General features: G+C 47.8%; 1 protein-coding gene across 1 annotated transcript; it reads right to left on the bottom strand.

Moving 5' to 3' along the window:
* Positions 1–5,401: 5,401 nt before the first annotated feature.
* On the bottom strand, positions 5,402–10,315 carry NEFM (neurofilament medium chain). The gene is made up of 3 exons (XM_054088966.1): positions 9,202–10,315; positions 8,505–8,629; positions 5,402–7,292 (listed from the first exon to the last, which is right to left on the bottom strand). Exons 1-3 carry the CDS (start codon positions 10,261–10,263, stop codon positions 5,963–5,965), a joined length of 2,517 nt encoding a protein of 838 aa, XP_053944941.1. The 5' UTR covers positions 10,264–10,315; the 3' UTR covers positions 5,402–5,962.
* Positions 10,316–13,568: the final 3,253 nt, after the last annotated feature.

The raw sequence follows: 13,568 nt of genomic DNA, 5'->3' as shown, positions 1-13,568 counted from the left end.
TTCACAGAGATTCCTTGTATGTGTTGTGAGTCACTAATGCACTGAAAAGGTTGGTGGTGTATTGCACTCTTCTTTCACGCGTGTGTGGCCGGGTATGGGTTATTGGTTTCTGTCTCTGGCTAACGTGCTAGAGGTGCACTAACGGACAAAATCTCTTGTTGGGGCTGTGAGCTTTCACATGGAAATGTAAAAAGGGTTAAAATACACTAGCGTTGGGCTGGGCTGTTTGCGTTGGGATGGGTCTCACTGGGTGGTTCTATGCGCACGAGCTCCCACCTGCCTTTTGGGAAGAGGAGGACTTCACCAACCAACGCAGAAGCAAAACAAACCTGGCTGGGAAATACTGGTAGGAAGTCGTTCTGTGTTTGCCTGATGAAAGAGGGAATGAGTGCAAACGTAGCTGAGACAGGGAGCAATATCAGTGTGTTAAAGACAAGCTGGGGTGAGGTGTTGCAGGGAAGGATGATGTGGGCAGTGCTCAAAGGAGCTGCCTTTCCAGGGTGCTATTTTACATCAACCCAATACAGACTGAAGAGGATAATTTTCTTCCGAGAGCTTGTCAGGGCCTCGTAAAGCTCTGCACATGAGTTAAAGCTCTGATCTGTGGTTGGGCACAGAATAAGAACATCTCAAACAGCAGCAAAGCCTGACAATACTGAGAGCAATGTCACTATCCTGAGGTCTGAACCCATTTATTTTCAATTGGGTCAAGTTGACATGTAAAATCAAGCCAAGTACTAGACTAGTGCTGTGAATTGAGCCTTTTTAACTAAACTAAACCTGTGGAAACCCATGTTAAAACAGGCGTTACGTGGCTGCACAGTAAGTGTCACAGTTACATTGAGCTAGGGTTTTTTTTTTGCACAGGGTTTTAGGGTAACATTTAATGTTGTATACGGACTTTGTGGTAGTGGTTGAATTACATTGATTCTTCTCAATGGCTGCAGTCAGAGTGAAAGGGAACACATATTTCATACAAATGTTATTTTACGTACTGATTTTAGGGGTATTCCAAAAGCATCTTCCTTTTCTGTGTTGCGAGAGTTACAAAGAAGATGATGATGGATGGGGTAATTTAATTCTTTTATTTCCACATTCCCAGGAAGAACAACAGGAGACAGAAAAAGTAGCTTTGATAAAGCCACTCAGGAAACAGCTTGTATGTGTATATAAGAATTCCAGTAACTCCTGTTCAGGGAGTTCCAGTATCATTTCCAAATGCTTAGGTTTTCTGAACCCCCTTTTCTCCCTTTTTTTTGAGGGTTTTGAGGGTTTTGAGGAAAGCAGTTGAGGGGGGGAGTACTTGCAGTGCTGTGGGCCAGAGGCTTGACCGTGCTGTTTGCTCAGCTATTTAAAAGCCGCTGATGGATTACAGGAGACCTTCTCCTTTCAGTATGTGACCCCCTTGGTTCAAACAGGTGAATACCAAGTCTTAAGAGATGGTATTTGGCAGTTCACACAAGTCCTTTATTGGAAAATGCTTAGCATGGCACTCCAGCTGGGAGAGAAACTCCTCGGAGCGAAACTCTTACGGAGCAAAAAACACATTATCCACCAGCCAGAATTCATCACAGCTGTTAAAGCCAAACCACTGCCATATATTAAACCCACTGTCCCATCCTGCCTTTATACAAGCACTTTGAGCTCCTTTTAAACATTCAAGACGTGATTTTACTTCCTCTTTAATGTCTTTTTTTTTCTTTTTTTTGCAGATAAAAGTATCCCTTTGATTTCTGGGAAGCAATACGACTTGCATCTCCCTAAAGTGTTGCAGCCAGGCTGCTAGGGGTGCTCTCAAACCAGCACACACGTTTCTCCTTGCAGTGTCTCTCGGTCTGATCCCCACTCCTTATGTTATTTCAATGTATTGCAACTAGAGGAGAGCTTTCACGACTCTGCAGGCAATGTGTGAGTCACAGCCATGAGCTGCCGAGAGAGACAAGCTGCAGCGACCGGCCAACCTTGCTTGTTCCCCCAAGTCCTGCCTTGCTGCTAAGGTAAACTGGTGGGTACGAGATCGAAGCGTGCGTTTTGGGTGCTGAGATGCTCTCGGTTGTGGGGATTCCTATTGGCAACACTTGTTTTACCCTTGAAAATCCAAGCGCTCGCTTTGACGCAATGCAGTAAAAACAGGCAGAGGGAGGTAGGGTGGAAACTTTAACCCAAGTTGCAGCTGCAAGTAAAGCTGCGAGTCCAACCTGGAATTTTCTCCTGCTGTTTGAGCAGATGGGGGTCTGAATCAGGCTGAGAACTCATCACAGGGAAGACACATACAAGGAGGTCCCGAATGCTTTTCTTGACATGTACGTACACGCACACTCCCCTTGAGCTCAGCAAGACTTGTACAGGTGTAACATCCAGGTTCTATGAATTTACCTTCTAGAAACTAAATTATTGACGTTTTATCATGTGCTGCCTTCCTAGATTATTTAATGGTAGTTTGATCCCAAACAGAGACGGAAGAAAGCCCACACGTGAATGGGAAAAGCACAGACCCAGATGCCTGGAGAAAATTCTGGTGCCTGACTCAGCTCCCTGGCAAATGCAACCTATTTGTGTTTTGTAACGCTTCCCAGCTTGTTTCCACCTGGATTTTAGTTCTGGGATGCTGAAAATCTTGTAATCATAGCATCTCCACAAGCCAGTACCGTAAAAATATCTTGGTTTAGAGACTTCAGCTCCTGAAGTCATGGGGGTCTTGATAGCCCACCTTAGATAAGACCCATAAATCTTCACAGTAACTTCCTTTAATTATTGTTTTTCCCTTCCCGGAGTCTTTCGTATTAATGAACTTCTGTGTCTGAGAGTAATTAATCCCTTCACTGGTTGTGCACAGTCTAAAGAAGTAATTGGTGCAGAACAGGCAACGAACATAGTATTTATGCAGCTCTGCCCTGGAATTATGCTATCTTTTGAAACTGTTTGATTGCAGATGTCAGTAGACAAAACCTCTTGGCAACATTAAATATTAATTAGTTCTTATAGCATTATAAATATTTGGAAATGTGTTAACCAGTTGCTTATTCCTCTTAGGAGTTGATGGAAACATTTGCAGTGGGAAGACAGACTAAACTCATACATTTGTGTGTTAGAGCAGAGGGAAAAAATGCAGTTGTGGGTAATAATTAAAGGCTGCAATATGTTTTGGGTGAAAAATTGGTGGGGACATAAGGATATTTTGATATACACCATGTCAGAGGGTGGCCCAGGAGTTTGCCTTCCATGTGGGCTATGCAGTGACTTCCAGATCGATGTGTCCTGGGCAGAAATGTTGATACAGCTGCCTTGTACAAGAAACTGCAATCCTGCTTGGACTGTGCAAACAGAACCAAACTAACACAAATAATAACCTCTACCTCTTTATCCTTACCAGAACTGGCAAGAAAGCATGACATGAAAAACAGCAAGCTGGTCTGGGATCGCACCTGCGCCTGTGTAAGCCCACGTTAGCATGTTCTTGAGCCTCCCACTGACATCAATGTTTAATTCACTCTACGAGGTGACCCTTCTTTGTCTTGATGCTGAAGATGCCTGACTTTCTACGCTGAGGGGTGGGAGCCCACTGGCTTCACAGTTTGTGACACTTCAGGTGGTTCTAGGACTTACGTGGAAGGCCATAAAGAGGAGGTTTTATGTTAAATATTGGTGTCTGGTTTGGTTTGGGAGTTTAGTGGTGGTGGTCTTGAAAATTTTGATTAGAGCCAAGAGAAAAATAGCTTTGATGCTCAGAAATCATTGAGCGTGTCTATATCTTAACATTATTGACCATAGGTGACAGGGCTACTCCTTATTAATTACTGTACAGTTATTTTTATGTCACATACTCATGTAACATTCACAAATAAGCTGGCTACAGAGAAGCTGCCATTTAATTTGCTAACTCTGCTTTAATTAAACGTCACTCAACCAGCAAGCTGTTGAGCACAGATTTCCATTATTGATAGCAGCAGGAGAAACATTCATTACTTTGCTACACAAAGACACTCAGATTTATTTGAAAGGCTTATCTGCTGTGGACTCCTTACTTCTTCTCTAGCGGAGATCGCGCAGAACCCTTTCAATTAAAAACTACTTGATCTCCAATTATTGATAAGGTAAAGAATTGGAAGGTATATGCAAATTATAGATTTTGATCAGACCCTCAATTAGACAGCAGATTTCAGGATAGTCTTTGTGCTGGACCCAGGCTTAGAAATGATTTGTGTTTCTTTGCTAGGCATGGCAGGTAGGGCAGTAGCAGCATTCTTCATTTTCCTTTTAAACATGATAGAAATAAAGACAATATTAATCCCATAATAATACATATTAATTCCCCAAGAATTGGGGTCCTCCTCTTTTCCCCTTTGTTTCGTTAATTTATTTTCCATGGGTTTTTACCGGGCACTTTAATTGGCTTCCTTCTTGATAAAGCCAACTGGGAAGTTGCAGTAGGCACGGGCGTTGTCCTTTCTATTGGAGATTTAGACAAGCTTTAATTTGCTTTTATCCTTTTGTCACAGCAGGTACGATCTGAGCCCCACCCCAGTCTCAGTCCGCACTATGTTATTTCTATAGGTATTTTGAAATGGAAAAATAGGTAAAAATGAGTTAGGAATATTTTTAATAAGCAATACCGGTATCAGCTCCGAGTCAGTTTCCTTTTTCCGTGAGTTTATTTGCTCTCAGTTTTGGAATTTTGTGTTTAAGGGCAGATTGATCATTTTGAGACAGGATGTTCCCCTATAATTGAGGCAGGAGTGGGAAAATAATCAGGAGATACCCCATTTTGGTGAACGTGTGGTTCATCATCGCGATTGAGATTACTTAACGAGTCTTTGGCCACTCGAGCAACAAGCCAGTGTTATGGAAGATACAAAGAGCGGCCCAGGTTCACAGACAGGCTTTCTTGACAGTCAAAAAAACAAGGAACAATCTGGGAATTGCCCCATCTAAGGCTTTCCTCGCATATGAAGGCTAGAGTGCGGGGAGGAAAGTCATACTGGTGGTGGAATGTAACACTTTATACAAGCAGGAGTGCTTGGATATGTGATGTTAGCAGCACATAGAGACCTTGGCATCGCTAACAAAAGCAATCGCAGCCCCTCCACGCACCTAAAGGCCAGGCAGCAGGATTCAGACTTCTCTTTACTCTATAAAGCCTGGGCTGCAGCTCTTAAGTATTTGCTGAAACCAGCTCGAAGTGTTTGTTATCTTACAGGAAATTTGTTCATCCCATCCAATTCAAACCTGTTTTCTACACAAGGACACAAAGGGAAAAAAAAAAAATCAAGCAACTTTTCAACATGCCCATGCAACCACATTCCTGTTCAGGACAGAATAGTGAGCTTCAGGGAAGGATCTGAGTTGGAAAGAAGCCACCAGACAAATCACATTTTCAGTATTGACCTTTATTGAGCAAGAACTGCTGTGACTTTTACATCAAACAACAAAAGGTTGCGTACTGTGCATGTCAACTAGGTTCTCCCATGAGCAAAAGTCCACCCTAATTCCACCAGTGAGGTAAACATAATTATTTATAAGTAGCTTTTTTTTTTTATTATTTTTATTTTAAGGCTAGGAGAGTTCTGGTTCTCATGAATATTCTATTACTGTTTTCTGTTTGGTTTTGGCTCAGTTGGTTCTTTGCATAATACATCTTAAGTCGTTCCTCAGACATGTCCCTCCAACAGCTCAGGAAATTCAAAAGCTTCCTTTGCACATTTCATCTCATGCACTAGTAGTAGTAGTATTTTTTTTTTTTGTAGATCCCCAAGCTCTGTGGAGGGAGCACATCTTGAGCCTGCATGCATTCCCCCCCCCTCCCCTATATTGCACAAAAAAGTAAAATACTGTGTGTCTGGAGCCTCCATGAGAGAACCCGTTCTGCTTTGAAGCCGTCACTCACATGCATTTTGCAGCTGTCGTATGGCTTAACCTTTTGCACCAACCCAAGCTCTTGAATTTAATTTAGCTATGGTTTATTTTATTCGCTCTCTTTAATCTCTTTTACTACGGCATGTGAAGTAACTTTCTCCACTTTCTTGGTGGACACTAATTTCTCCTCAAAACTTTCTTCGTGTTCCTCTACCTTCTGAGTGACCGTCACCGACTTTGTGATGTACGTGGTTGTACTGTCCCCACCTTCACCACTGATTTTCTCTGCTTTTTTGATTACTACAATTTTCTCACCCTTATCATCAACTGGGCTCACATCTAGGCCATTGGTGACAACTCCCTTGTCTTCCTCCTCAACCTCCTTCTCTTTGGATTCCTCCTCTTGCTTTTTCTCCTCCACCTCACCATTCACTGCAATGTCTTCTTTCCTGGACTCCTTCTCTACCTCTGCACTAATTTTTGTTACCTTTTTGACAGTGATGGTCTCCTCCACCACTGCCTTCTCATCTTTGACCGGGGAGGCTGGCTTCTCTGGAGAACGGGGCTTCTCTGGAGTCACCGGCTTTTCTGGGGTTGCTGGCTTTTCTGGAGAGCGAGGTTTTTCTGGGGTTGCCGGCTTCTCCGGAGAACGGGGCTTCTCTGGCATTGCCGGCTTCTCCGGGGTCACTGCTTTCTCCGGGGTCGCAGGCTTCTCCGGGGTCGCAGGCTTGTCTGGAGAGGTTACCTTTGGTGTCGATGGCTTCTCTGGAGATGCTGCTTTCTCACTAGGTTTCTCCACCTTCTGTTCTTTTCCTGCTTCTGCAGCTGCTTCTTTCTGGACAGCCTTGGCTGGCTCTGTTACGGGAGATTTAGGGGGAGATTTAGGGGGTGACTTTGAGGGAGGTGTTTTGACCTTCTCTACCTTCGCTGCTACCTCTTCGGCTTTGCCCTTGGCCTCAGCTTCCTCCGCCTCTTCCTCAGCCTCCTCCCCCTCTTCTTTTTCCTCTATTTCTTCTTTTTCAGAACCTCCTTCTTCTGCTGCATCAGATTTTGCAGCTTCTTCCTCCTCTGCTTCTTCCTCCTTCTCCTCTTCCTCAGGTGTAGCTGCTTTTTCCGCAGCAGCCTTTTCAGCTTCTTCCTCTGCAGCTGCTTCTTCTGCTTTTTCTTCCTCCTGTTCTTCTTGCTGGGCCTTGGCTGCCATTTCTTCTGCAATAGCTGCCAGGGCATCTTCCATTTCAGACTTTTCATCCTCTACCTTTGTCTCTTCAATGATTTCTTCTACAAACTTGTGCTGGACCTTCAGCTTTGGTGGTTCAATTTTTGTTTTCTGAATTTTAGTGGATGCTATTGTGACAGATGGTTGTCTGTGTGTGAATATGGGTCCAGTAATGCTTCCAGAGAAGGCACTGAATCTGGTCTCTTCGCCCTCCAGTAGCTTCCTAAGGGAACGGGGAGAAGGATAAAAGATTAGCATGGAAGCCCAATGTAAGGAGCAGCTATTAGTATCTATGTCCCTGTCAGCGGTATAAAACCAGTTTGTACATGGGATACGCTAGAGCCAAATGACATAATCCATCACTCACAGACCCAGTTCGGCTTTTCTTGTATCAGCTCTTTTGCTAAATGCGTATTCAAACAGCTTTTTACATGCAGTAAGTGTAACACCTTCAGCTGCCTGGTTGCAATTCATCCTTAACGTCAAAAAACTTTAGCATGGCATAAATTAGCTTAAAGCATGGCAAAACAATTAACATCACCTAAGCCATAATGCGGCCTGAGAACTGACAATTGGGCACAGCCAACAGACCCGGATCAAATATTGTGGCTGAGGTATTCAAAGACAATTCAATAGTTTGGGCATCCACCTTTCTTTGCACAGCTATGAAAGCTATAGAGACTTTGGGTCGGTTAAATTTGGCAGCAAACAGCTATAAACCCTAAGGTATCCATGTGTTTGTCTGAGAAATTTAAGCAGATCTGGAGGTGTTTTCTGTTCTTTTGTTTTTACTGTTCTTATATTCAAATGCATGTTTTTCATCTAAGCCCATGACCTAGAAAAATCAGCAGTTCTCTGATGAGAGTTCTAAAGCGATGCAAAGGAACTAAAAAAACCTGCCAGGTGATGGCAATAGCAAGCAATGTTCCTGCTCCAGATTAGAGTGGAAGCCTTTAAAGGAAAGTTGAGTAAGAAGAGCAAAAGTGTGACAAGCAGACTAGCACTCCCCACTTGAAACCATGATCAAGCAAGTGCACTGTCTCTCTCAAGCGATAAAAGGGAATTCAAGTGACAAGCACCACTTGCTTAGCATATGCTAAACTGACAGGAATTAAAAATAAACTTGTCTTTTGCTGCATCTTCTGCATTGGTATACAAGGGCAGAATGCGGCACCCGGCCGTCGCTGCACTGAGTCATGCTGTCCTGCGCCTGCTGGGAGCTTTGCCACCCGTCATCACCAGAGCTGGTCCCTAATAACCTCTGCAACCACTCCACGGTCTGTGCAGGTTGAAATGATGGCAGTAGCTTAGTCAAGCTCTAATTCTACTTGCATCCACAGCAGGCAAATATCTATCTGTTGGTAAAGCTTCCCAAGCTAGCAGCATCTGCAGTGCTATTAATATTCCAGACCTAGCCGCAATGATCCTACTGTACCTGTATGCAGCAATTTCAATATCCAGGGCCATCTTGACATTGAGGAGGTCCTGGTATTCCCTCAAGTGGCGTGCCATTTCCCACTTTGTTCCTCTGAGCTCATTCTCCAGCTGATGAATCGTATCCTGCAACAGAGACGCAGAGATCCTCACCAACACAGACACAGGCTTTTCACAGAGACAGTGCAGAAAAAGTTCTCAAAGGCGACTTCCAGAAACTCATTTAACAGGGAGGCAGCACCAGGATTAAAGCAGGACCCACCTGGCTCCCACCGCCCGCCCTGATATTCCTCCCCATCCTGCAGCCAGCACTGGGGGCTCAGCCCCAAAGCCTCCAGCCCCTATCCCACCGCCAAACCAGTACCCTGGTGCCTCTCTGGTTGCCCAGTTGGTACCCAAGTGCTCCCCACCCCGTTGCCCCAGTTGATACCGTGGTGCCTCCCAAGCTTCCCCCGTTGGTAGCGAGGTGATCCCCACCCTGCTGCCCCAGTTGATACCCTGGTGCCTCCCTGGCTTCCCCAGTTGGTTCCCAAGTGCTCCGCACCCCACTACCAAGCTGGTGGCCTGATGCTTCCCCAGCTGCCTCAGTTAGTACCCAAGTGCCTCCTACCCATTGCCAATCTGTTACCCAGGTGCCTCCCCTCACCCAACCGCTGCCCCAGCTGGGCTTGGAGCATCCCAGGACACCTCCCCGATACCTGGTAGGTGGAGAGGTCATTATTGTGGCGCTCCTCTATATCGCTGAGCTGCCTCTCCAGGGATTCCTTGGTGCCACGCACCGACTCCAGCTCGATGCTCTTGGACTGCAGCTGCCGGCGGTACTCGGCGATCTCCTCCTTGGCGGAGCGGATGGCCTCCTTGTTCTGCTCAGCAGCCTCCGTCAGCTTGGCATAGCGGCATTTGAACCACTCCTCAGCCTGGTGCATGTTGTGGTCGGATTGGCACTCCAGCTGGGCGCGGATCTCCTTCAACGCCGTGGTCAGGTCAGTCTTCAGGTAGTCCTTCCTCTCCACGGTGGCATGGGATGCTTGGAGCTGGGCTAGGAGCTCGGCCACCTCCTCCTCGTGGTTGCCCCGCAGGAAAGCCACCTCATCCTGCAGCGACTGCACCTTCTTATCCAGCTCCGCCCGCATCAGCGATGCCTCCTCCATCTCTTTCCGCAGAGCTCGGATGGTGGCCTCCGTCTCGTCCCGCAGCCTCGCCTCATCCTCGAAGCGCTCCCGGAGGCGCTGGATGTCCTCCTCGATGTGCTCAGAATCCAGCTGGATCTGCGCCTTCTCGTGGCTCACCTGCTCCAGGGCTCCTCGCAGCTCCCGCAGCTCCTGCTCGTAGGCATCGCTCAGCTGAGCCCTCCCGGCGTGTTTCTGCCGCAGAGCCGCCAGCTCCGCCTCGATCTCCTTGTTCTGCTGCTCCAGGTAGTGCACCTTCTCGATGTACCCGGCGAAGCGGTCGTTCAGCCCTTGCAGCTGCTCTTTCTCGTTCGAGCGGCTCAGCTTCAGCTCCGCCGCCCCGTTCAGCAGCGAGGATTGACTCACATCCAAGCTTTCGGCCGAACTCAGCACTGTGGAGCCGTAGGTGGCCCGAGGGGGACCTAAATTGGAGCGTTTATAGCTGGAGGACACGGTGCTGCCCGAACCCCTGGACCACGACTGCGAACGGAACCCGCTGGATGGGGATGCGCTGGCTCGGCTGTAGGTGGCCCGAGTCTCGGTCACCCTGCGGTACGAAGGGTTGCCCAAGGGTTCCATGGTGTAGCTCATGATGGGGCACTGGGGCTGGCAGCGCTTCTCCGGCCGCTGCTACCCCTTATATCCCCGCTGGGAGGGAGCGGGACGGCTCGCACACGTGTGCGGGGGGCGGACCCCCCACCCCCAGCCCTGCCCCGAAACGCCTCCTGGACCGCCCCCTGCCTCCCCCCGAGCGCCCCTGCCCCGGCTCACCCTTCCCTTCCCGGTGCCCGAGCCCCCGATGCACCCCCTGCCCTTTCCCCCTTCCCTCGGCTTCCCCTGCTCCCCACTTCTCCCTCCCCACTGCTTCTCCTTCCCTCTTTCCCACCCCTTCCTTCTCTCCCTCCTTCTCTGCCCTCTCTTTCCCTTTTCTCCCCTCTCCTTCCCCCTTTCCCATCCGCCTCCCCCTTCCCCCTCTTCCTTTTCTTTCCCCCCTTTCCCCTCCTCCTTCTCCCTTTCCATCCACTTCCCCCTTCCCTTCCCTCCTTCCCTTCCCCTTCTCCCTAATTCCCTTCTTTCCCTCTCCTCCCCCCTTTCCCACCCGCCTTCCCCTTCCCCCCTCCCTCCTTCTCTCACCCCTTTCCCTTCTCTCCCTCTTCCTTCACCCTTTCCCTCTTTCTGCTTTCCCCCTCCCTCCTTCCCTTCCCCCTCTCCCCTCTTCCCTTCTCTGTCCCCGCTCCTTTCCCCCTTTCCCGCCCTCTTCCCCCTTCCCCTTCTCCCTTCTGCCCTTCTCCCCCCTCTTCCTCCCCCTTTCCTGTTCTCCTGCTCTTTTCCTCTTGCCCCTGCTGCTCCCTTCTCCCCCCTTCTCTAGGCCATCACCCTCCTCTCTCCTTCCTTCCTTCCTTCCTTCCTTCCTTCCTTCCTTCCTTCCTTCCTTCCTTCCTTCCTTTCCTTTCCTTTCCTTTCCTTTCCTTTCCTTTCCTTTCCTTTCCTTTCCTTTCCTTTCCTTTCCTTTCCTTTCCTTTCCTTTCCTTTCCTTTCCCTTCCCTTCCCTTCCCTTCCCTTCCCTTCCTCTCTTTTTTCTGTTCTTTTTCTACTCCCCTTTTACTTTCTTACTTTTTTTCCCTTTTATTTTTTCCCTTTTCTTTCCCTCTTCATTCTCTCTTCCCTATTTTTCCTCTCTTTCCTCTCTCTCTTCCCCCCTCCTCTCCCAGCCCCCCTCCCCCCCACCCGCAGCAGCCATGGCAGAGCGGTGCGCGGTGCCAGCACAGGGCCGCTCACGGGGATGGCAGAGCAGCTCCCGGCGGAGCCCGCAGGGTAGGGCCCGGGGCTGGGATGACACGGGGGGGAGGACACTGAGGGGACACTGGGGGGACACCGAGGGGGGACACCGGGGATGACACGGGGGACACACCGGGGGGACACCGGAGCGGTGGCCGCGGAGGCTCAGCACCACGGACAGCGCCGGGATAGGGGGGGTGGGGGGTGGGGGAGGAGGGGGGGCGCCTTGCGGGTACACACCCCCCCCCCCCGAGGCTTCAGCACCGCGGACAGCACCCGCGGGGGCCGCCTTGTAGCGGGCGGTCCCGGGGCTGGGCAGGAGGCTGAAGGGTCCCAAACTGCATCCCCCTCCCCAGCATCCCCCCCTGCATCTCCCCCTTCCCCAGGGTTATTTTGACATTTGAAGGTCAAAACTGAAAGCTGGGTGGGTTCACCCGGCTGCTTTGCGGCAGGGATTGCTCCCTGCAAAGGCTCGAGGGCAGGCGCAGGGAAGGGGGGTGTCTGCAGACTGGATGCAGCAGTTGCAGTGCTAGAGCTGCCAGGCAATAAAAAAAAGAGTTTGAAAGACCCCCTGGCATCCAAAATCCTTGATCTTGATTCGTCTTCCCCTCCCTTTCCTCCTCTGTTCTCCTCCCATTCTCACATTTTAATCTAGCGCTTGGTGCATTGCTTAGAAATAAATTCACCTTCTTTGAAACCTTGTTTAAAATTGTGTTTATGTGGTACGATCTACTTTGCATGGGTTGCATTACAGGGAGTAGCTAACATCAGACTTTGGACTCCTCTTGGATGCATTACAGCTACAGAGGCAACTGATTAGTAAGCTGCAAAGGAAAAAAAAAAAACAACCCTGCTGGTGCTAGAAAAAGCCCTGCTCCCATTGCAAAGCAGAGGAATGCTGAGGGGGGGAGATTTTAACTCATTCTGAAAAATGCGTGTCTGCCTGTGCTCAGCAGTCTGTGAATTTTCAAGTAGGCGATCTTGTTACCAGGCAAAAGCCTCCTCCTCAAAAAAAAGCCTTCTTGGCTTTACCCTGAGCTGTGCACAATTCCTGGGTTGGTTGCTGCTGTGGAGAGTTAGAGAAGTCTGAGGGACAGGGTTAAACTTTGCAAAGCACACCAAGCGCCGTACCTCTGCTGGCTCATTAATATGATGCTGTCATAGGACTGCAGCACTGCAGTCAGCGGAGAAGTCAGAATTATCCAAAGTATCTGCTGAATTGTAGTTGCCAACACCGGCAGTTAGATCCGCTGGTTAACCCCTTTGGAGTTTTATATGATAAACAGAGGGAAAAGGTTTGTTATAATTGAAGCAATCATGGATTCTAAATCTCTTCCATTAATTCTGCTAAAAGTTCTCTCCATAGGCAAAAAACCATCCCTTTGGGTTTAATTGGAAGTCAAACTAAATTATTGTCTATTACGGCATTGCATTTTGCTTCCTTTTAGGGAAAAAAGATACGTTATGATCTCATTTATTACTGCTTTTTCCCTTGTGTGTGGTGTGCAGATCATGGTTTTATACGTATGGAAAACTTACTGGAAAAGAAAACATATGGCTAACAGAGGTGCTTGGGAGTTTTTATTGCGCTTTTAATTCCTTAAAAACAAGGGAATGGTGTTGAACAGCCACTAAGGAGGGGCATACTGAACTTTGTAAGAGAAGTCCCTTTCTTTAAATACCTCATTGCATGGATTGTTTTAAAGCCCTTCACCCAGTATGTAAAATAAATTGTTTTTTAATCAAAAGGTGATAGCGTTTGACTTATTTATTTAACACTGATATTCAAGCAATGCAAACTTTTACAGAGTACAATAATTTTCAGAATACATACTGAATACCTTAAAAACAAGGATATTTAGATGAGAAAAAGGTTTGCATTCACAGAGGCTCCGACAAGCACATACAAAAATCCTTCTGAAATAAAATACATTGCTTTAATTTAAAACATATTCTTGTTGGTTTGTGATCTATAACCACATGCAGGTGGCCGGTACTCCAGCTACGTTGTCCTGAAGGTGATCTGAAGGTTAGGATGACTCAGGGAAATCCATCTAAAATGTTGCCTTATTTTTGATGAGCAACTAATCCCTTTTTCCTTTCTCTCAGTATCCACT

Source organism: Cuculus canorus, chromosome 26, assembly GCF_017976375.1.
Source record: "Cuculus canorus isolate bCucCan1 chromosome 26, bCucCan1.pri, whole genome shotgun sequence".
Classification (NCBI taxonomy): domain Eukaryota; kingdom Metazoa; phylum Chordata; class Aves; order Cuculiformes; family Cuculidae; genus Cuculus; species Cuculus canorus.
Note: the sequence above shows the minus strand (reverse complement) of the source record. Positions and strands in the feature narration are given on the sequence as shown.